The sequence below is a fragment of the Ascaphus truei genome, chromosome 1, assembly GCF_040206685.1.
Source record: "Ascaphus truei isolate aAscTru1 chromosome 1, aAscTru1.hap1, whole genome shotgun sequence".
NCBI lineage: Eukaryota > Metazoa > Chordata > Amphibia > Anura > Ascaphidae > Ascaphus > Ascaphus truei.
In genome coordinates, this window is record NC_134483.1 from 182,094,030 (window position 1) to 182,119,029 (window position 25,000).

Below are 25,000 nucleotides of genomic sequence, written 5' to 3' on the forward strand. Positions count from 1 at the left end.
AATGCATTGATGTCATCGCGTGCGCTTATAGTAGGAGCGACATGACGGCACTACGGCTTGGTCGCGATCGCTGGAAGTCACTTCAATTTGATTTTTTCAGCGACCGCAGCATGACGTCAGTGTCGCCGGCACTATAAGCGCGGCCTTAGGTTCATTTCACACCTCACAAGCCCCCTCTATTTCCCACCCTCTACCCATGTATTTTTCTCTCCCGTCCGTATCACTCACTCTCCCACCCTCCCGCCTTGCATGTATTTATCACTCCTGCGTCTCTTACTCCCTTTTTTCTTCACTCACTCCCCCCCTCTCCTCTCACTCGCCCCTACCTTCCATCAATTACCCCACTCACTCTATCCCCCCACAAAATACATACCAAAAAACCCACCCCCTAAATACATGTAACCCCACCCCGCAATATATAATAAAAATACCACCCCTGCCAATACATATTAAAAATTTCCCCGACAATACATATTAAAAAGACCCCACCACCTCAATACATTTTTAAAAGACACTCCCCCCCACCCCCCAACCACATACATATTTTTTTTCAAATCGAGCCGCACGGGTAAAATCATCATCATATCTCCCCTAGCACACTTCATCCCCCAGCACCCATATACCCACCCCCTGCATCTCACATCAGCCACCCCCGCATCTCACATCAGCCCTCCCTGCATCTCACATAAGCCCCCTGCATCTCACATCAGCCCCCCCCCTACATCTCACATCAGCCCCCCCTGCATCTCACATCAGCACCCCCCTGCATCTCACATCAGCCATCCCTGCATCTCACATCAGCCATCCCTGCATCTCACATCAGCCCCCTACATCTCACATCAGCCCCCCCTACATCTCACATCAGCCCTCCCTGCATCTCACATAAGCCCCCTGCATCTCACATCAGCCCCCCCTACATCTCACATCAGCCCCCCCTGCATCTCACATCAGCACCCCCCTGCATCTCACATCAGCCCTCCCTGCATCTCACAATAAACCCCGGAATCTCACATCAGCACCCCCTGCCTCTCACATCAGCACCCCCCTGCCTCTCACATCAGCACCCCCCTGCATCTCACATCAGCCCTCCCTGCATCTCACATCAGCCCTCCCTGCATCTCACATCAGCCCTCCCTGCATCTCACAATAAACCCCGGAATCTCACATCAAACCCCCCTACATCTCACATCGACCCCCCTGCATCTCACAGAAGCCCTCCCTGCATCTCACAGTAAACCCCGGAATCTCACATCAGCACCCCCTGCATCTCATATCAGCACCCCAAGGATCTCACAAAAGCCCTCCCTGCATCTCACAATCCCTCCTGCATCTCATATCAGCCCTCCCTGCATCTCACAATCCCCCCTGCATCTCACATCAGCCCCCCTGCATCTCACATGCATCTCACATCAGCCTCCCCGGAGCAGCCGCCACCACCAGGGATCATCTCCTCACCTCAGGCGGCAGCAGCAGGCAGAAGGCGGCGGCAGCAGCGGGCAGAAGGAGGCGGCGGCAGCAGCGGGTAGGAAGCGGGAAGACTGCACGCGCTCTGCAGCAGCAGGCACCGGATGTGCCGGACTCCTAGAGCAGGCTTCAAGGGAGGAGGGTGAGCCAGGAAATCCGTCGCCGGGCCGCAGTGAGTGCGGGCGGCTCGGCGGAACCCCTAGAACTGCTCCACGGAGCCCCAGGGTTCCGTGGAACCCTGGTTCAGAAACACTGCTCTAAGGATTTGAAGTTCACCTAAACTATACAATCGACTGGTATCAACATCTCATTGATGTACATTATAGATCTTATTCTTTCCACATATTTTCACCCTTTAGCAGAGACAATATGAATGCATTGCACACACATCCATAACATAGACTGTATACAGATTTCAGTGGTATGGTCTTCAACATTTTTGTACATTTTGGTATGGGGTGTTTACTTTATCATGTCCCGAGGCAGAAATACTTTAAATGATTCTTTACCCAAAACAGTCACCTCATCCATCGTTTCCATAAACCTATTTCATCCATCTCCAATCATAAACTAAAATGTATCATCTTTCTCTACCAAAAACAACCCCTGCAATAAATCCTATGGATGCCAAAGTACAAAGCCACACATTCCAGAAATATAATGATTCTAAGCTCTCACTTTAACGCTGCAGAGTGAATAAGAAGCCCAAAATATTATAAGGCCTTAACTTCATTGAAACAAAGCCATTGTATCATATATTGTTGTATATCCAACAGATTGTGAGCTCATCTCAGAAAAAAAAACATTCCCATGGCATCTGTTCAGCATTGTATACCGGATGTGTATTATTGTCTGCCCATTCTTATACATAAATTATGATTAATTGAAAATAATATGGTAATAAGCAGTGCTATGCAATAAAGCACTTGGTGCTGAAAGACACCTTTTGGCCCATTCAAGTGAATAGGCCGGAAGGTGTTTTCCTGTGCCAGGTGTCTTATGGAACGCCCTGCTTACTTAGTAAATACGTGCCTATATGTATTAGGAATCAGCCTTAAAACCAACCTACAGTTAATTTTGTGGAGATTAATCATTTCTGTTTGTCTACTCTAATTCCTAATACATGGGCAGCTATAGAACAAATTACATCATTGCCTTTGTTGTAAATGATTGTATATTTTTTAAGAATTTACGCCAACAGTTACATATTGCTAGAAGTTGTACTGTATGTCTACAGCAGGTTGCTAACAACTGTGCAGATTTTTAAAATGAATTTCGTGATGTCACCATCATCATTATCCTTGTACAAGGTCATCTAACTATAGCCTGACATTGAAAACTGAAATCTACAAAACATTGTTTTTATTTCTGTGATCTCTTTGGCCGGGAGCAGAACCCTTCACAGTTATTGCTCCATCGTGATTGGTTTGCTATGCACTTCGGTGTTCCCTCCAGCTCTATAACTGAAGTCCAAGCCAACATTCACCTCACCATTTTCTGTGACATGCGCTGCCATGTTTTTGTTGATGTACAATAGTCTACACATCTCCACTTGTAAACTTATATTACATTCATCACAATTATGGTTCAAATATAGTGACTATAATAAAATTGTCATTTTCAAAATACTATAGTTTAACTAGCAAACCTGTTATCTCATGTGGTCAGTAGTGGTTTCACTAAGCACATATAATTATATTTTTTCCAGATATATGGAAGAGAAAAATGACGGTAAATAATAGCTTTTAGTGTACGAAAAAACATATTGTTGGTTACCAGATTTCAGTATAACAAAACAGATAATTTATCCTAAGTTTTATCGATGGGAAATATTATTATGGCTACAGGGTGAATGGTCTCTACTAGCAGATGTCTGGCCAGTTGTTATACAGTCACTTGTGGCTCCTCGAGAAAAATGTGTCTACATTTACAATACCAGGAGAAACCTAAATAGTAAAGCAGGAAGAACATTTGCAAAGATTCACATTTTCTCATTTATTATCAAGACCACAATGATTCATTTTTAATACAGAGTTTCTATGTCTACTAATTTTATATATTTTTTCCTGTTTCATGTAAGATATTACTTACGGAATAGAGACAATAGATAGTACACACATATATCTCAGTGTTAAATTCCAATGGTTAACAACCCATTAAATTGGTAGATTTATCACTGGAATTTATGGGACTTTAAAAATGTGCAAACATCACTGGTAATTGATTTTATTAGGAAATGGGATTATTTGTAGTGTGTGATCCATTTGAACAACCAGCAGAGGACAGATGTGATACTTGAGTTTCCAAGGCTACACAGCTCCCATTCCTTTTTCAGAATATTTACAATTGCATTACTGGTCATCCAAAAAAGAATATTACAATTCCCTCTAGGTGGGAAGCAGGTGGTCCCCAGAGCTGAACCGGTTTTATTTCAGCTCCGTAGACCACCTGGTCCTTGAGATACTTACCTCTGTAGAGGGTGCCTATAGCAGCTTCGCAGGATTAAATGTCTCAGTCACCTGGGCCAATAGGAATCCGCAAGGGGTGATGTCATGGCTTCTTATTGGCCTGCATGACGCGGGAGCTTTAAATCTGTCATTGTGATAGCCCCACATAGCACAGCCAGAGCTGCTACTAGCACCCCCTATAGTATCTTGGGAATCAGGGGGTCCCCAGAGCTGAAATTAACGTGTTTCAGCTCCGGAAACCACCTGCTTCAAACTTATAACCCTAAAAAAAAATAAAAAAATGGATTGCTGTTTTAAACTATTTAAAATAATAAAAAACTCAATCGAGACAGTTTTACTCCGAGGCTTTCACGCTCTACTATCTTTTAATAAAAGAGCTGGATAGAGCAGTCATAAAGTGTTTAAGTAATGAGCTTTGTTGTCTCACCTGAATGATTAGCAGGAGATGCCTTTTATCACTTCAGAATAACTTCCATTTTCCGAAGTTATTAGAAGGGTCTGCCATGCAATGTTCAATTCCTCCACAAACTGTCCTGATTTGTTTCAATGTTTCTTGACATAAATTTGTTATACTAATTTTGTTGTGTGCCTATAAAACTGTAGATAGATTTAGGATCGGCAGGAAAAAGGTCTTGATGCCCTGAAAATACCATGTCTAAAGAGACCCCAGAGGGACATTTATGTCGAATCACACATTCGGTATAGATTAAAACTTAGCTCTATTCTCAAATGAAATGTATATAAGAAACAGAGGTTAGTATGATTTACTGTGACATCTATTAGGCTTCTATAGAACATAATACATATGTTTCCACCATCATCATAAAATTAATTGATACTAATTAGTCAACTCTGCCAACTTCCCAATTTCTCTCCTTATAAGCATGACACACTTTTGGCTAGACTTGATTCTTCTGCACACTAACCAGGATTTAGTCATTTTAATAGTTGAATTAATTGTAGCTCTTAAACCACAAAGGGTGTGATATTAGTAACTTTATGGTGCTCTGTAAATCTTAATATTCAGTGATACAAAAGCATAGTGTATATATATATATATATATATATATAATATATATATACTTGTATATATATATATATATATATATATATATATATATATATATATATATATATATATATATATATATATATGCAAGTGTGTGCAATAAATTGTACCTCAAAGAAAATAGTGGGGATTTTGATTTTACGTTAGTTTCATATTTAAAAGGCCAAGGAAAAACAGGCTTTGTTCGGCACCCATTTCCATCTTCAATTGATCTCCTTGGAACTGGTGTAGAGATCAAAAATGCATTGCAGAATAAGGTTGCTTACTTGCTTCCCTTTCCAAAAACAAAGAAGTGTGTATGCAGAAGAAGATTGATTAGTAACTTCATTTAACCAAATGAGCTCTTAGTATATTTGCTGATAGCTCCATGGAGAAAGGATTTCAGGTGGCTGAAGGCAGATGGAGATATCACATATTAGAGAGGAGTGGGGTTCTGATGGGTAAAATATGAGCTCTATCTCCCGAACCCCTCATGTTCAAGGCAAAACCTTGTTTCCCCTTCCGGTAACCCTTTCAGATCCCCCAGACATCCAGCCACCTCCCATTCCTTCTGGAGTACTTTGCTAGGCCCATCAGGATTAACACAGCGGGGGTCCCTGCTTCTGAATGGGGCTCCCGTGGTGTGAATCCTACCGATCGCATCAGTCTGTAAAAGACGCGCAGTGAGCGTAGATAGAATCAATCCCTTTATCTGCGCACCTCTAACAGGCGATTACTTGGCTTTTATATAATAACCCAGTATTGAAGCAGGGGGTCTTTCGGAGCTGAACCGCATTCATTTCAGCCTCAGGGACCCCCTGCATCCTGAGCTACAAGGGTGCTGGTATCTCCGCCATGTTTAAATTCTCCCATGTACACATGTAAACTGTATGTATATAAAGAAAAGACACCCCTGCACCCCTGACTGGAAGGTCACTATTGGAACCAAAACCTCAGGATTAATAGGATATTTTCCAATACTGGTACCAGCAGCTCCTTTCTGAACTACTATATATATGATTTATTACACTAAATTGTGTAAGGTGGTAGAATTAGAGCAGGAGATAATTTCTCTCTAGAAGGACTTGGATAGACTAGAAACTTGAGCAGGTAAATGGTAGATGAGGTTTAATACAGATACATGTAAAGTTATACATTTGGTAAATAGCCAACTTACAAATTAAATGGGGATAAATTGGAGGCATCCTTGATGGAGAAGGATTTAGGAGTGCTTGTAGACAGCAGGCTTAGCAATAGTGCCCAATGTCATGCAGTAGCTACAAAGGCAAACACGATCTTATCTTGCATTTGACAAGGAATGGAGGGAAGGGAAGTAAATGTAGCACATGTTCCCCCCTGCCACGGGAGATCTGGCCACTACATTGGTGATTCCCTGGTGCTGTATCTCACCTGCTTGTTACAGGAGGTCTGAGTTGCTCTGTGGATATTGTGTGGTAGCAGCAACAGGGCAGGTTTTCTCCTTCTCATGGGGCAGCGCCTCCATCCCTTTCGGATCCAGCTGGAAGCAGGATGGTCCCCACAGGCAATTCTCCTTCACAATTACCACACATTAATGCTGGTACAATGACATCTTTATTGCACAGACAGCATGGCATCATCTCCATTACCTGGAGCAGACCCCAGGGGCTTGAGGCCCCAAGAGTCCCTCCTAAGTGATGTTACCCTCTTGCAGAGGAAAGGGATACTCCCCATACCACACAACTTAATTAATCAATTTGGTAAAGTGTCAGCTTATATACCCAGAGGGAAGGGCTTGTAACCACGCCCGATAACAGGGTAAGTCTAGGTACTAACATGCATCACACCATATACATGTGACCAGGTCATTACCCTCCCCAGGTATGACACTCCAACTGCTGGTTTATGCCTGCCCCTGGATAAGGTACTGAATATGTTAACAGCCAGTGCTTCAGAGGTTAATTGTATCCTTATAACATCATAAGCACTCTGCAGGACGACTCCAATGAGTAATGTGTATTATCAGCATCCTATAACAAGGACTAAGGAACTAGTACCTAGTGCTACCTGGCACATATATAGAAGTACATTATATGTCCTATTTTAAGCTGACATAACTAGCTCAGTGAATTCCATGGTTCTCTCTGTGAAGTCCATAGTGCGGGTTTAAGAAGACATGATGATACTGCCCAAAGGGATAGGCAAACAACAAGGTAGAAAAAAGGCAAAGTACTGCCAATAAATAGGAGGAGGCTTACATAGAAAAATAAAAAATATTTATAAGTTAATGGATCATAACAGACCCCTTAAGTAGCAGCAATGCACCTACACGTTTCCGGCAACACGCCCTTCATCAAGGTGTAATCGGTAAGTGTACAAGTCGGTATTGAAATACAGTTCCTGTTCGTGCCAGTGAGTGATGTCACATATCACCATCCAATGAGCTTAACGCTCCTTCGTGAGCGTTTGCCCTAATAGGCTGGCTAATATATACTGATACACACACACACATATATATATATATATATATATATATATATAACCCCCCTAGCCCCCCCCTTTTCCCCCCCATTTCCCCGCTCCCTACCCCACGTTCCTTCCCCCCCCTCTACCCTCCCCCCAACCTCCCCCCTGTCCACTAGACCCCCAAACTTAGATCTGAGCACTAAGCTAATCCCTCCAATGCCCTGAACGCCACTCAATGATATCTCTCTCAGTGATCATATTGTTAAACCAAGGTCGAGCTGCTAGCCACCTGAGCCCCAGAAATGTCTGTCTGCCACATAATGTAAATAGAGCTCTGAAATGCTATTATACTGTATTCGAATAATGCACCAAAAATCTAATTGTACTCCCCCCACAACCGCCTACCCCATCCCCCACCTCCCTCCCTCTCCCCTCCCCACCTCCTCCCCTCCCCCTCCCTCCCCCCAGGGTCTCACACACAGCACAAACTTCTAAATGGCTTATCTGAAAATGTTGTAAAAGTTGTAAAGTTATATAATCTGTGATTCCCCCAAAAGTGGTTTCTGTTTACTTTCTCTTAGAGGGTGTTCAGCCCTCTTTTCTGACCCAATCCATGTTCTGCATCCTGGAAGGCTCTCCAGGAGTGTTTAACCCCCTCTACCTTTCTCACCCTCATGAGTAAGGTTATTTCTCTAGGGCTATGTAAAAGCCCAAATGTTTCTCTCCTCCCTAATGTACTACCCAACCTCCCCCCCCCCCGGGACACTGTCCCCTCCCCTCCCCCCCTCTGGATGGGTCTCCACCTCCTCAACAAAAAAAGAAGGTGCGCAGGGATACCCTACGCCTCTACTGCTACATTCTGTGTCCAGGCCTTGTCATGGGAAATCCAAAGCATCAGAGCCCATGGCTCTGAAAACCCTGCCCAGTTTAAAATGTCGTCCATAAAACTAATCTCGCTTAACGTAAAAGGTCTCAACTCAGTTAAAAAGAGGAAACTGGTATTACAGGAACTAAAAAAATCAAAAGGAGACATCATATTTATTAAAGAAACCCACTTCAACTCCCCCTCACCGTCAAATAAATTCAAAACCCAATTTCCCCAAGCATTTTTTGCATCTTCCCCAAGCAAAAAAAGAGGAATAGCCATCCTAATAAGGAATAATGTCCCTTTCGCCCTCACCAAGTCCCTCTCTGACCCAGGCGGGCGATTCCTGGTGCTCCAGGGCTCCCTCTCTGTACACCGGTTACTCTCGTTAACGTTTACGCCCCAACGAGAACCAAATCCCGTTCATAAAAAAACTACTTGACTCCCTAGAGCAACAATCCCTCGCATCCCTGATTATAGAAGGGGACTTTAACATGGTCGCCTCACACAAGCAAGACAAATCTGTGAGCCCAACTACTACCCCCTCCCCAAAAACCCCACCTACGCCATACTCTATCCAATCCCAAAAGAAAGTCAAAAAATTTAGGGAAATTATGGAAGAATATTCCCTCATAGACATATGGAGGGCTCAGCACCAAGGCCAAAGAGACTACACCTTTTTCTCCATCCCTCATCAGTCCTATTCGAGGATCGACTATTTTCTAGGCAGCCGAAACATCTTCCAGGCATCCTCCCACTTGAATATAGGCCCAATTACATGGTCCGATCACACCCCGGTCGAACTCACTCTCTCTCTACCTTTTGTCAAGAATAACCCCTACAAATGGAAGTTGAACGATTCCCTGCTTAATTGCCCCGAAACAGAGACCATAATCAGACAAAAACTCTCAACTTTCTTCCAAATGAATGTGGGCTCTGTTTCAGCTCCAGCCATGCTGTGGGAGGCCCATAATCTCAATCGCCGCCTATAAGAAAAAACAGAAACTCAAGCTTCAAAAAGAGCTCACAGATAAGATCTCCCAATTGGAACACCAGCACAAAACCACAGCGTCCAAAAAAATACTGAAACAACTAACACAAACCAGAGCGGCTCTTAAAAACACGCAGCTCGAGGAGGTAGAGAGAGCACTGAGATGGACCAAACAAAAGTTCTACGATAGGGGCAACAAGGCGGATAGGCTTCTGGCTGCAAAACTCAGAGGCATTCGAGTTAAATCCCAGATATCCAAAATCCGCACCAAAAATGGACAAGTATCATATATAGAAAAAGAGATAGCACAGGAATTTGCAGATTTCTACTCTGAACTGTATAACCTCCACCCCCCAGATCAGGACCCGGTAATCCCAAAATAATCTCTCAATATCTAGAACGGTGTAGCCTCCCCTCCCTCTCCAGCGAGGAATTAGAAAACCTAAAAAAAGACATATCCCAGTAAGAATTAGCCAGAGCAGTAGGCTCCCTGAAGCTAGCTAAAACACCCGGCCCAGATGGATTCTCCAACGCTTATTACAAAGCATTTATGCTGACTCTATCCCCCTATCTTCTCGATATGTTTAATCCCCCCTACAATTACTGCAGCAAATCTAGCAATCATCCACAAGGAAGGTAGAGACCCGCTCTTGTGTGGTAATTATGGACCAATCTACCTATTAAATTCCGATCTCAAAATCTACAGCAATATCCTGGCAAACAGACTCAACCCAATTCTCCCCAGACTCATCAATGTAGACCAAGTTGGTTTTGTGTCAGGTAGACAGGCCTCTGACAACACCCGCAAAATTGTGGATATCATTGACCATGTGCATCTCACAGGAACCCAAGCAATGATTCTGAGCCTCGACGCAGAAAAAGCGTTCGACCGAATCAAGTGGGCCTTTTTAGACCAAACGATGCTGAGGTTTGGCTTCCACGGCATATTCTTTTTAGAGAGGGTTAGAGCCCTCTACCAAAACCCAACAGCGTACACTGGCGACACACTTTATTCGAGCTTGGCTAGTCCCACGAATTCGGGTATACCCGGGTGTATTGAGGTTTGTGACTGTTTTCTGCCCGAGTGCATTGAGGTATTTTCCATGCAGGGATTTAAGCATTTTATTCCCGCTGGCTGCAATACTGCACAGTATATATATATATACTGCATTACAATTCATGAATTTATGCCATCTGGTAGACACGCGAAGCATTGCAGCCTATTAAATCCTTATCATTATCATTTAACAGATTAGCCGCCCGTCAGCCAGGCATGAACCCAGGCTGGGAAGGCAAACGCAACGGGGCTTGTCAGAGGTGAGGAGCGGCGCATTCCAGGTATCTGCCAGGTACATACTGGGTATTTGCTCGAATAAAGTGTGTCGGGCGGAATAAACTCTCGGGCGGCTTCTCCGACCCAATCACTATCAGAAATGGGACGAGGCAGGGCTGCCCACTCCCCCCACTACTATTCGCCCTTACGATTGAACCCCTGGCAACTAAAATAAGAGAGGAAAATAGCATAAAGGGAGTTCAAATCGCTGAACAAGAATACAAAATATCCCTGTTCGCCGATGATGTGATCCTGACCCTCGCTGATCCCCATACCTCCCTACCTAACCTCCAAAGACTATTACACCAATTTGGCACAGTCTCTGACTATAAAGTTAACATGGATAAGTCAGAGGCCCTCAATATATCCCTCCCAGACCCGATGTGGAAATTGTTACAATCTAATTATAAATACAAGTGGAGCAACATCCACATTAAATATCTTGGAGTGAAAATCGCAAACTCCTTCGAATCCCTGTACCAGTATAACTACCCCCCTATTTGACCACCAGATCAAAAAAGACCTGGAAACATGGAAAAAGCTCCAAATCTCCTGGTTTGGAAGAACAGTCTCAATCAAAATGAATGTCCTTCCGAGACTACTCTACTTTTTTCAAACCCTCCCATAGCTGTCCCACTAGCGACCCTGAAAAATATTCAGTCTCTAATGTCCCAGTGTATCTGGAATGATAAAAGACCGAGGGTCCCAAGATCGGTGATGCTTTCCCCAAAAACAAGGGGGGGGGGTTGGGAGCCCCGATGTAGTCAGATATTATCTTGCGGCCCAGTTGAAGCAAGCTGTAGTTTGGAATTACGACCCGGCCTCTGCCTGCTGGCTCGCAATAGAATCACATTATGCGGCACCCCTTCCTCTCCAGGCTCTCTTATGGTCCTCGGGAGGAAAAGAGGGGGGACCGCGGAAGCTAGACTTGGGGGCAATGAGATGCATGTGGGACGTTTGGCTCAAAAGCAAAGGGAAGTACGGCCTGTTAGCTTCCCCCTCTCAACTCACTCCTATCTTTGGAAACCCAAACTTCCCGCCTGGGTACTCTCAAAGACAATTTGACCAATTCCAGGGTCTAGGTATTAGGCTGTTGGCCGATCTGCTGAAGAAAGGAGAAATTCTGTCCTTTCAGGAACTCCGAGACAAATTCCAATCCCAAGACCTCCATCTGTTCAAGTTCCTGCAAATTAGGCATTTTCTATTATCTCTCTCCCAACACTCCAAATTCCCCCCTCTAACCAGATTTGAGTCTCTTTGTCTCAAAAGCGCCTACCAAAGAGGCCTGATATCAGAGCTTTACAGGGGGATGGAGTCGGCTTCCGACCCCCCGACCCACGACTACATACAAAAGTGGTCCGAAGACCTCAACATACCAATAGATATGGAAGAATAGGAGGATGTTTGGGAGCTGGCCGCAAAAACCTCAATCTGTACAGTAACAAAAGAGAACATCTACAAAATATTATTCCAGTGGTACCTGAGCCCGGCTAGGCTGAGCCAGATCTTCCCCGGCAACCCTGACCTGTGCTGGAGGGGATGTGGTCAAAAGGGCGACATGGCCCATATTTGGTGGTCATGTCCGGAGATCCAGAGATTCTGGGTCATGATCCAGACGCTCCTCCGAAGGATCTCGGGATCCTATTCCCCTTGGATCCTTTGACCTTCGTGCTGAGCAAACCCATTAATGATCTCTCCCCCCACTAGCCAGATTGGTCTCCTCCATTCTGACAGCGGCCAGGTGCTCAGTGGCAGCGGCCTGGAAACAGACCAATGCCCCTGCGTGAAGAACAGTAATTAGAAGGATAGACAAAATAATGTCTATGGAAAACTTACAGCGATGATCCATAAAAAAATGCCCCAGTTCCTTAATACTTAAGGTCCATGGAACGGACCACAGGGCCTGGGCCGCCACTAGGCCCAAACAACACAGAAAATGGCAAGCGCGGATGTTGGAGACCCCCAAGAACCCAACCCCTCCTACCCTCCCTCCTCCTCCCCCCCCCTCTGTACGTCTCCCTCCCCCCACCCCCACTTTTTCCCCTCCCTTCTTTACCCTCTACAAGAAAACCCTATTGGCATCACAGTATTTTATTTTACTAAACGTGTTACTATGCGTTTATGATATTACTGTACCCATACCTGTATGTGATTGTTACCAATAATAAAAAAGATTGATTTAAAAAAAAAAAAGCCTAAAATAGGTATACAATCATAAAACTATTTTTACAAAACTCAAATTAACAGATAAAAATCGTTACATAATTAAAAAATATATGGCGAGAAGCACTTAAAGATGGGCTTTTGGCCTGCTGTTTTGTTTTTTGTTCAAATTATTTATTATTTAAAAGATATGACATATTATTTAATTATTTAAAAGATGGACTCTTGGTCTGGTGTTTGGGGTTAGGTTCTGAAAATCTTAAACGTTTTGGCTTTGTATATGGTTTTGAAATGTAAGGTTCTATAAGAGTCTGATTTTGCCCATCATATATAGATATAGATATACTTAGTTAAGTTATGGAGGGTTAACAAAAGTGACAAAAACCCTCCACAGTAAAGCATATAGCAAATGGAAATATTACTGTATGCTCATTTGCATGTCTTAGACAGGTCTGCAACACTGCCTTTCACCATTATCACCCAGCACACAGCACTTTCACTGCAGCAAGGGATTCTGGGAAATTACATGCAAATGAGAACACAGTGCAACCTTTTGCTTCAAAACCATTCAACATGGTTCCCTATAGGCTTTAGCTTGCTGCATGGTCACAGCTTTGAGCACAGCCAGGGTTAAGATGCATAGCCTGTAAACCCACCTACAGACAGCCAGTTTGACCTTAATGGGTCTATATCTATATCTATTTCTATAGACAGACAGACAGACAGACAGATAGATATTTTTGCTCATTTGAATGTCATTTCCCAGAATCCCTTGCTGCAGTGGAAGCACTGTGTGGTAATGGTAAAAGGCAGGGTTGCAGACCGGTCTAAGACATGCAAATGAGCATACAGTAATATTTCTATTTGCCATATATAGCAATGATAAGAAGCGCAGAAAAAGACCTCCTATGGTGAAGTACGTTTTGATCAATTAAAATCATGTACAATAAACCTTCAAACTACACACTTACCAACCAGTGTCTTATAAGTGCACATAAATGTAGGCATAACCTGTCTCCTCAGTCCTGCATCCCGATCCTGATCAGCTCCCCTTCCATCCTCAGCATGCCTCTCCACAAAACTCAGCCTCAGATCTTCTGGGTAGGGTGTCCTGATGATGTCACAGATGGACTACGGATGCTCCGATTTGCCAATAAACCCGGGTTCTTGGATCTGTAGTCCATCTGTCACATCACCACAAAAACATGAACAGTTACATAAAAGTGAGGACAACATGCACACACAGATACAAAGAGGTAATGAGGACCCTGCTCGTGAGATCTTACTGTTATAAATCCGGACTCTCCCAAGCTCAGATATCATGGACCAATATATATTTAAGCAAGTTGCCTTAGTTATAATTACAAATACAATAATTGGTTAGTTACGTAATTATTACAGACATTTTGAAAACCTGACGTGTTAATAGGTTCGTGGTTCAAGTAGCTTTAAAAAAAACAATATGTTTGTAAATCTAAATACCACATTCAAGTTTTGAGAGTAAGGATGATAAATCCTAAATTATTTTAACATCTGGATATACAATTAAGTTGATTTAAATGGGACTCCGTATAATGATATGAGTTTAAGCAAACATTAATACAATCAGTCCGTGGCAGCTGCGTAGGATGTCGGAGTACTAAAAGTCCCCCCAAAAATGGTTAATCTCTTCAATTTAGTTGATGTTAAACGTTCTCCTACAAAGAATCTATGAGATTAAATAATAACAATGGAAGTGGCGTGTCAAAATTCTATTTTCATTGCATATTTTTTTCACATAATAGTCAGAATTCAGTCTACAGTTTTTTTTATATAACTTTAATCATATTCAGTGCTCGTGATATTATTCTTCCATGCCTGCCAGAATCTCAGTCCCATGTTAACCAAACCAAATAAACAGCTCTACAGACAGAAATATGTTTCCTAAGCGTGATAAAGAATGCTCCTTGATTAGAACTTCAGCTGGATGCACTATAGTTAGAAACAATTAATTATGATTGACGAGGGCATTTGTTTGCTGGCTTGTCATAGAGGTTACCAAATGTTTTTAATAACAGGTAACGATGATCCCTAAAATACATTTGGTATAGTTCATCAAAATATTTCTTAATCTGGCTCTCTGACAACTGGGCAAAAATCTGCAACTTTTCCCTGTTCTAAGAATAACTTTCTCTATTTATAATGCAATGTGGCTGGCAGGATTTAGGAGTGAAAGTCAAGCGCATTGCATTATAAGCACCGGTATAAATGCTTCGCTGCATTTTAAGCAGAGCTCTTTAAATTGTTCCCATTCTAACTACTGAAAACATGTATTTTTGCCCTGTTTTACAGACTTTAAGAATCACTTCATAGGTGCATGAAGTTGTGATGCTAAACACTCTTCAGTTGGAAATTGAGCACACAGCAATTTTTAAGTGATCCCCTTTGTTCCCTCATTCAATGACATTTAGATCAATCGTGTGTCCTTGTGAATTCCATCCATTAGTTCACTACTGTATACAGGCATACCTCGCATTAACATACATACGCAATGGGACCAGAGCATGTATGTAAAGCGAAAATGTACTTATAGTGAAGCACTACCCTTTTCCCACTTATCGATGCTTGTTTTGTACTGCAATCGTCATATATGTGCATAACTGAGGTAAATAACGCATTTGTAACAGGCTCTATAGTCTCCCCGCTTGCGCACAGCTTCGGTACAGGTAGGGGGCCGGTATTGCTGTTCAGGACGTGCTGACAGGCGCATGCGTGACCTGCCGTTTGCCTATTGGGCAACATCCTTACTCGTGAGTGTACTTAAAGTGAGTGTCCTTAAACCGGGGTATGCCTGTACTCTGCACTTCTGCTGTCCAACGGCAACAGCCCTCCAAATAGTTTTCTGTCACCTATCTACCTTCATTAGAAATCATAACATCCCCAATACCTCAATGAAAATGTCGAAGGTCCTCTTCTTGAATTACACTAAAATGATATTTGTTTTAACGTGCTGTATATATGAGGGTCCTTACTGTACATTAGTCTGTATAATAAATTACCAGTAAAAATAAGTTACAGTACAACAAAGTAAAGAGTGATGGTAAAACAATACTGTAGCGTTCCCCATGGTCAGATTTACCATGAAACAGATATCTTTCATACGGAAATACAGGAAGAAGACTTGGAACTTTAAAGCACATTAAACATTTTATTTACAAATCCACACAATCATCCCAACTTATATACTGTAAGCCTTTCTGTGTGATTCCTGTTTTTGTCACAACTGACCCCTCAGTTCTTGTTCTGTACTTACCATTCAAGGGACAGCATTCTAATGTTGCTCGGGCAACCCTGGCTGGACCAGAATGGTCCCCTGATAAATGTCATTCATATAACATGGTTTTCTTTTGGGCATTATAATACAAACCATACACAGTTGCCATTAACAAAGTATAGACCTTTCACTGTTAGTCTTAAAAATGATCAAATACATTGCTCTGTTACTAGGGAAGATGTAAATTTGAATGCCCCCTCATGACTTGTGCATCATTGATACATTACTCTGTCATCCCCTTTACTTCCCCATCTGTCAATAAACACACAGACTATTTTATCTGTGGGTGCAAAACGTCACAGCAATTTATCAACATTACAACATTGTTAAATGCGGAGTTTACATCCTCAGACCACTGGTCCCTGCCAACTTATAGCCATGTAAGTTCAAATATATACACAACGCCATGCCAGTCACCAGCCATCCCCCTTACCTGCTTGGTGAGCACATCCCCATTTACCACAACCATAAACCCCCTCCTGGGACCTTGCCCATGGGGTATCAACTTTCAGAATCTCAACCAGTTGTGACCAACTCCCCCCAAGGACGTCTCCTCACCCCCCCTCCCACCCACCGTTGTCAAGTACCACCGCCTAGCAGTGGTAACCTCCATTCTGATTTTGCATATTATCTGTCTTACATTTTTCCCCTTTTTTACTTTTTATTTGAACACTCTTTCAAACTCCAACAACAAGGGAGGGTAGGCAGGACGTTCTCTGCACTCTGTTTCCAACAAACTATCAAGAATTCTCCTTGCCCTGTGACTATATTCCTCACCCCCCTCCACCTACCTTCTCAACCACTCCTGCTGCTCCATACACTTCAAGCAGTGCATCTCTAACCCCTGCGGATCCACTCCACACCTAGCACTGTCATGCTCCCTTCCACCTACGCTTTACTACGGCTCCCAGGGCCACTTTCGTTTTTTGAGGATATTCATCCACACGCAGCACTTTCTCTAACACTTACTCTGCATTTTCTTTTCACAGTTGTTCAACATATAAAGAGGCACAACATTGTCTTGAAGAGAGAATTGGGAGAAGGGGCATTCGGGAAAGTATTTCTTGCCGAGTGCTATAACCTCTATCCTGAGGAAGATAAAATCCTGGTGGCAGTTAAGGTAGCGTCTCAGTTCCGAACTTGCTTTCACTGTTTAGTTTAACATTTCCTAATGTTTGGTGCTTTTTGAGTATTCCTTTGATGTTCACAGTTCATTTACTGGTGGTAAAAATTATTCAATGGTTTAAAAAAAAAGATACACACTGCTCCAAATGAAAAAAAAAGTCAGTGGCCTAGAGTCATCTAAATCTGTTAAGGAAAACTGCAGTATTGTAAACAATTTTTTATTTCATTTTTATGGTGCAAGTCATCAACATTGTACTGCGAAAAATACCACATTTTTTAGCCCATCCAATAAGTATATTGGGACCAGCACCAAAATGACTAAATCCCGCACATTTAGTCATGCTGGTACCAGTCATCTAGTCTCAATATTTATCGGAACCTGGTAATGCCCAAAAATAATGTTTAAAAAAAAATATGGTATTATCCTCATCCACAGTACTGAAGGGTTAGCGTTAGCCCAATCTTCTCGCCTATGTATATAATGGCCATTACATACATAGGCCAGATATGCTAAACCAAGATGGAAAATGGGATAAAAGATTTCAAATTGCAGACGATATGATATTAACTCCTTAGTAGTACACAAGCTACTGTACCCCCCTTGGCTACATTAGTGGCTAGTAAGGCATAGCCATGCAAAGGCCATTTCATCACTTGAAAAAGACCATTTTAGGTCGAAATGTCGTCTTTTTGGCTCATTAAATTCAGCATTAGAAAATCCAAAGTATTTTGATAATATGATGTGCAGCAGATAATCTCCTTTGCTTTACTTACCGCTAAGACAAACAACGGGTTAACCCCTACCACCACCCATGGGGTCTTAACTACCCTCCCTGGGGCAACTACTCCAAACACTCACCTTCCCTACCTCCCCCTCAAGAAAGATAATTCTTCAGATCGCTGCATACATTGGTGGCGCTTTATAAATAAACATATACATAAACATAATGCATGCTGTACACATATACAACAGTTAATGAATACACCATCATTACACTATATCTAGGCAAAATCTATATACTGTACTTGTGCCCCTGCGGTCCTATATTGGGGGCACATTGATTAAAGTGTGATTGTACTAGGGGGCATGGAATACCACTACAGTACTTTTTTTAGTTTCTATTTAAAACATTACAATTCCTCTCTAACTTTTAAGAAAAATGAATTGGTTTTTAGAAAGATTTACTACTTCCTATTTAAATAGCATACATATTGCTTAAATATCTCTAAAAATATGCCCAAACGTTGAATCCATGTAGATCTTTTTTAAATCCGACATATTAACACTACTTGTATGAGGCACCTGGACCACGGATTTGCTCCCATACATGGATAATGTCATCTATTCGTTGTATCGCATTCTAGCACCTAGGCAGTTAAAACACACATTTTACCTCTTCCCTTCCTTTCAAAAATCTGTCTTTCTTTTTGCAAACCGAAGCCAATGTTTCTCCCGGATTGCGCCCATGAACAGAATAAAACATCACATAACCCGTCATTTTAATTGAATGGAGCATATGAAGAAAATGGGCTGAGTGGGCGTGATCATGTTCTTTTCTATGTAAAATTATAGGCACAGGCTTCATTTTCCCCTTCATGTTGGCCTCTCCGGCTCTTTCACTTGTTGCCAAGCAACTCGTACAGCTTTCAAGACTACATGCGAACACATACAGTAATTCCTGTTGCTTCTGATATATATTTTTTTTTTTTTTCTGGGCTGGTTTTTGTGTTTCATGGACATATAACAGTCACATTTGAAATATACATATGGAAGAAATACATATTTACAGCCATCTTTTACACGCATGAGAGTCATCAGTCCATCAATATTAAAAGGGTTAAACATGACTAATGATTTTGCATGATGATTTTTGAGCGATGAGGTTTATCGGTATTTCTAGACGTGATCTCATCAATTCTGTCTTGCAGACATTGAAAGAGGCCAGTGACAATGCGCGAAAAGACTTTCATCGGGAGGCAGAGCTGCTAACAAACTTACAACACGAGCACATTGTAAAGTTTTATGGTGTTTGCGTGGAAGGTGACCCTCTCATCATGGTCTTTGAATATATGAAACATGGAGACCTTAACAAATTTCTTAGGTAAGTTACATAGAAAAATTAATGCTAACTCTTTTACTGTTTTATCAGATGCCTTTGTATCCTTTTTGATGTCCCATGGGTTCCCAAGAATGTGCTGCCCCGATGGAGTTTAATCCTATATATTATGTTTAATCCTTATATGAAGGGTAAACTAAAATTTAGTGAGATACTATAGGGCACAAGGAGGTGGTAAAAAAAAACTTAACTGATAATAATATACTTGCTTAAGTAGCTATAGCTAGGGTGACTATATGTCCCGGTTTGCCAGGACAGTCCCGGATTTTCATTAAACTTCCCGGTGTCCCCTTATTCTCCTTCAAATGTTCTTGTTTTGAGCTCTTCCCTTTTTCCCTTTCTTCCCTTTTTAGACTCGCTTAAAATTCTTAAAACTGTAAAAATAGACATGTTTTTATGTGATTGATCATATCTAAAAGTAAACATTTTAAATATATTGGTAAACTCTAATTACCGGTAGTAGCTTTATGTAATACAGTAATGCACTGTACTTGAGAGTTTGTGCCATGTTAGAAAACTGAAATACATTACTTAAACAGCATAATTAGGGGGACGCTATTAGACAAATACCTTTATAATATTTATTTTCAGTGATGTCTTTTGTTTAATAAATCATTTTGGAATGTCTCCCTGGTTTCTACTTTTGACAATCTGGTCACCCTACTTACAGCTCAGGTGCCGAGAAGAAACCTTCAGTGACTGCTCATTAATTGTGGGGCTCTTCTTCGCTCAATAGAAGTAGGACAGCCATATTTTGTGGCCCATTGTGAAATGTATGTGTTCTCACACTGTACATACATACACTATATGGTTAAATACATCTGGTCTACGGTTATATAAGGGCTTTTCTAAGGTTTGTGATCATAATACTTTTCCTCTGGCGGAGCAGTGACATCATAAGTGGGCCTATACAGTACCTTGCTGAGAAAGACAGGTACAATGGACCTCTGCTGAAAGCCAATGCAGAACGATTACTTGACTCACAATGAGATAAGAAGACCTGCACAAGGCTCGTAAACTCAGATGAATTAACCACAAATCAACCCCTTCTCTCAAAATCCTATATAAATCTATATTGACCCCAAATTTGTTTAAACGCAAGATAAGATTTTCATGGTGAATTGAATTACTTAAATGCCAAATACCTTGATGTTTTACTAATAAAACTAATACAGTACATACAGATGTAACAGAGTTGATTTTATACTCCTTTCTGGGCAACTTATCGCGTTGTCTGCCTGATAAATCATGACAGAAATGCCTCATGGCACTGAAAGCATGCTTTCCTTTTTAGAAAAGTTGCCAAGAAAGCTACACAATTTATGTAAACTATTGCATAACTTCCACTCGGGAGTATGAAATCCGTAAACAATTTTAATTTGCGCATCGTTACGGAGTCCCTATTGAGAATGATCATTTGCAGAATGAACAGCATGTTACCTCAGTAATTACTAATAGGGGTGTAACGGTGTTTCCCCCATCCTAAGGGAGATTCTGCCATTACCAGGTGTGTGGTGCATGCTACCTGTAGGTTCACAAAAGGCTGAGTTGTCCGCCGATGGTTGGGGGGACTGCAGAACAGGCTTCTGGGGTACATACCCGACATTTAGCTTATGGTATTCAGCGCCTCCATCTGAGGCAGGCTCCAGATGTAACGAGGTAATCTCCAACAGTAGAACGGCTTCTTCTCCCCCCAGAAATATTGCACACCAGGCAGGAGGTAAATGAAACAGGAACAGGTTTATTCTCTTCTGCTCCCAGCGCAGTTACTTGGCACCTCTGCCCAATGCAGTCACAATTCTAGTCTCAGACTTCAGATGGTCCCTGGACCTGCACTACGGGTCAAAGGCCCCCGCAGCATTCCTAGCTCTTCCCCAGCCCTCTAGTAGGACCAGGGGTATATGTAATCACTCACTTCCCCGAAAGGAAGTAAACCTGGGCCTGCCAGTGCACAGCAGCCCGGTTGTGAACCTTGTCTCTCTCAATGGTAGAGACCAACTAACTAAAATTTAGGATGCAACCCCCTTAAGCACAGCAGGGGGAGGGTACCAGGTCTGATCCCAGGATTGGGCAACCTCAGACCTGATCCCACCTCCTCCTCTGTCACTCAAGAGTACTGCCTTGAGTGTGGAAAACCCATGATTTCTCCCAACACTGCCTGCTGGTACCAGGACTGATATGTGAGTACAGAGTAGAATAGTAGCCACACCCAGCCATGGCTACAGGGGCTTCATAAAAACTTGCGGCTCACAAACTGCATATGCAGACTCTTTTCCTGACTGTAAATTATGTAAGTATTTACTTAAATTGCATACATTTCACGGCAAGTTCATAAAATAGAAAAAGATGAAAAAATGCTTTTTTCGTAAAGCATTGCAGTAAATGAGTTAAGGCATGTCATGGTTTAAAATACCAGGCATTGCATCTGAATATTGTACTACATTACATAATAACAGGAAATTGCTCTTTAAATAGCTGTAAACATTCTAACTTGTTCAGAATTCCATGAGATGTCACCTTGGCAGAATGATGTAAAAATGGTGTTTATTCATTATAAGAAATCGAAAATTTGAAAAAAGTGCTGCAATACTAACCAAAACTAAGGTGTGATGTTAAGGGATATGGAATAGAAAAAAAATGTATACATTTTTAGCCATACATAGATGTTTTAATCTGTGGAGATTTGCTTCTCCGCAGTTTCGAGTGAACTTCCAAAAGTATGCAAAACCTGCAAATACTGTATTTTGCTAGAATCGAAACCTTGAGTTTTTGCCTCCGATTCAGGCTAAGGTCCCTTTCTCTCATCACTGACCATTCAATGGCCCCCATGAAGCTTGGGGATAGGGGGAACTTTGGATGTCAGTCGTGGTTAGGAGGGAGGGAGGGTTAGAATTACCGACTAGACATTTAACCTGTGAATTCCTACCTATTCCGGTGCAGCTGTAGAGTCCGCAGGGGGTTAACTGTAGATCGGAGGCTTCTGTCTTGTGCAGGCTCTGCCTCCTCTGACACCAGAAACCATGTCACCCACTCCCCTCTCATGTTTCCTACTCCCTCCCATGTCATCTACCCCTCCCCCATTGGCACTCTGTCCAGCCCATGTCACATGTTCCCCCTCCCTCCCACCACCCCCACCTCCATCACCCCCACCTCCATCACGCTATTATCCCATGGACACAAACAAATGAAATTTTAAAAAAAGTTTTGATTTTCTTACGAATCCAAAACCAATCGAGTTCCAGCAAACCCAAAACCAAGTGAACACTAACACATTTTGGCATTAAAACCAAAACACCAGTAAAAGTACCTAACGTTAGTTATTTTTCATGTAGCTGTGAGATTAATATTTATGTGGAGCCAACAAACCTTCCAATCATCCCTCTTAATATCTGGGTCACCATTGTAACTGAAAACAAAGGCCCATTTTCAGATCGTCAAAAATTACTTAAAATACTAACATCTACAAATAACTTTCCAGTGACTGATTATTTTAATAAAGGAATGCATCAGTCAGTTGGTTAGAATTTAGTATTGATATCAATGCTTTAAAATTAGTTTTAACCTACCTGGGACAGCACTTTACTACAATACAACAAGGATATCCCATTTATTAGAATTGGCTTTGCTCATGCTATCTACATTTAGGCCATTTGTGCTAAATAAGATTACACAGTATTGCTATACAGGCTAAATACCAATAGCTCATCGTAACTGCTATTTCTGTTCAGTATGTATGCAAGATAACTAGACATAACATGTTTCTAAATAGAATTGGAAACAGCCTAATACCAGCCATGCCTTATGTAGGATGTATGCAGTCTAAATAACATTAGCGAATTAAACACCAAATAGAAATAGTTCTAGAAGCTAAACCAAAATAGCCACTTTATTGGTCTTACAAACTAAATAGAAATAGCGAGCCCAATAAATATATATCCTCAACAAATCTATTTAACATGCTGTATAGTAAAATGCTTTAAAATTTTTCATTTGATTATAATGTTTTATTTCTAGAGTTGTATGTATGTATTTATTGGTATAACGCAATCAGTGTACATAGCACTTCACAGCAGTAATACATGTGAAATAATAAATAACACAACATGGGAATAAGCTCTTCAGATATAAAAGTAACATTAGCAAAAGAAGTCCCTGCCCCGAAGAGCTTACAATCTAATACTTGGAAACCTACAATAATATGAAAGACGATTCTCATAACAGTTGGTAACGCTGAATAGTGCCTCTCTGAAGTCATACTATACATACAACGTTAGTTACTATATTCTAGGACTACTGCAGCATGAGACACACAAGAACACTAAATATACTTTCTGTAGTGTTTAGCATGACTTAATACTTATAGGCAGCAATTAACTTGTTAACACGAAAGCTATGATACAGTAACTCTCACTTGAAGGTGCAATATTGATACAGTTAATAGAGTGCCAATAGATATGTAACCCTCCCTGCCCGGCTTCTAGGGAGTTTATATCAGTGCCGGTGTTAGTAATGCTGAGGATGCATTACCTTATTCAGGGTGCAGGTCTCGTGCAGGCTGGGCGTTGGTACACAATGATGGGTGCCAGGAACTTTATTCATTCAAACAGCAGCTTTATTATCTGGTAGGCACAGTCTCACAGCTAATATATAGAGGTCATCTTGTATTTCCAGTAAAGTGCCTTTGGCCAATGCTGTGTGTGGAGCTTCCCTAGCCACCCCCATCTGTGCCTGCTAGGAGGTGCTGAGGCTTTGTATTGCTTGATCTGCGAATAGAATACCTCTGCTCTATAGCACTGGTAGTGCTTCATATCTATGGAGCCCCTGGCGGGCCTATTACTACTCCATTGGTGCTCAGCTCTCTCACCTCAGTGTGGCCTGCCTCTGTGTGGCTTCTGAGTGAGAGCCAGTGATAAATTGGCCTGTGGGTGGGTCTAACTATACCTAGGGAATGTGGCTTGTCAAGCTCTCTCTGGGCACAGCCTACCTCTCATAATATTATGGGGGTAATACCAGACTATCTTGGTGGGACTCTAACTACACAAGGTACTTTCCCTAATTGAAAACAATAAAAGGGATGGGGAAATTATCCAATACGTAGGGGCTTGCATAACTATTCACAATGAGAGCCCTCTTCTTTAGGTCCTCCTGAATCTGATCTTCCAGAAGCTTCACCCCTCTTTTTATAGCCAAGCATGAGGTCTCTGTATCCAGACAGAACGGGGCTAAATCACCCTAGCACCATGTGACAGAGAAGGGGCATAACTCTGTATGAGCCCACACAGTTAAACCCCTAAAGCCCTAGTAATCCCAAAAGGGGGTGTGGGGGGAAGGTTACAGATTGTGTACACCCTTTTTAGAATATAGCCCAAAGTGGGATGCTATACCTGCCTTTGGCTGTCATTGTGACATGTGTAGCTACATGAATTGCCACATACTCTTCCAATCGACTAGATGTGGTTGTTGTACAGTAGTTCATGTAATGCCTTCACCCGCTGGTGACCCCATCACCTGCTGCACGCAGAAGGACCTATTCCTTTAGGGTGAAATGGTGATATCATTATGTTCCTATAACAAATAATTCTTATATGGTACTTTTAAGAATACAACCACCATACCTTTGTGAGATGGTGCTATTTTCACTGGTGGCAAGTTGGCGACAGGTACAATT

The 25,000-nt window shown here is 42.0% G+C and overlaps 1 protein-coding gene across 5 annotated transcripts in view; it reads left to right on the forward strand.

Annotated features, from left to right (window-relative positions):
* NTRK2 (neurotrophic receptor tyrosine kinase 2) overlaps positions 1 to 25,000 on the forward strand; it is a 290,024-nt gene that overhangs the window by 211,274 nt on the left and 53,750 nt on the right. For all 5 annotated transcript variants that reach the window (XM_075598957.1, XM_075598964.1, XM_075598969.1 and 2 more), the window contains 2 exons: positions 17,080 to 17,210; positions 19,145 to 19,317. In XM_075598957.1, coding sequence (XP_075455072.1) covers positions 17,080 to 17,210; positions 19,145 to 19,317 — 304 coding nt within the window. The remainder of the gene's footprint in view (positions 1 to 17,079; positions 17,211 to 19,144; positions 19,318 to 25,000) is intronic.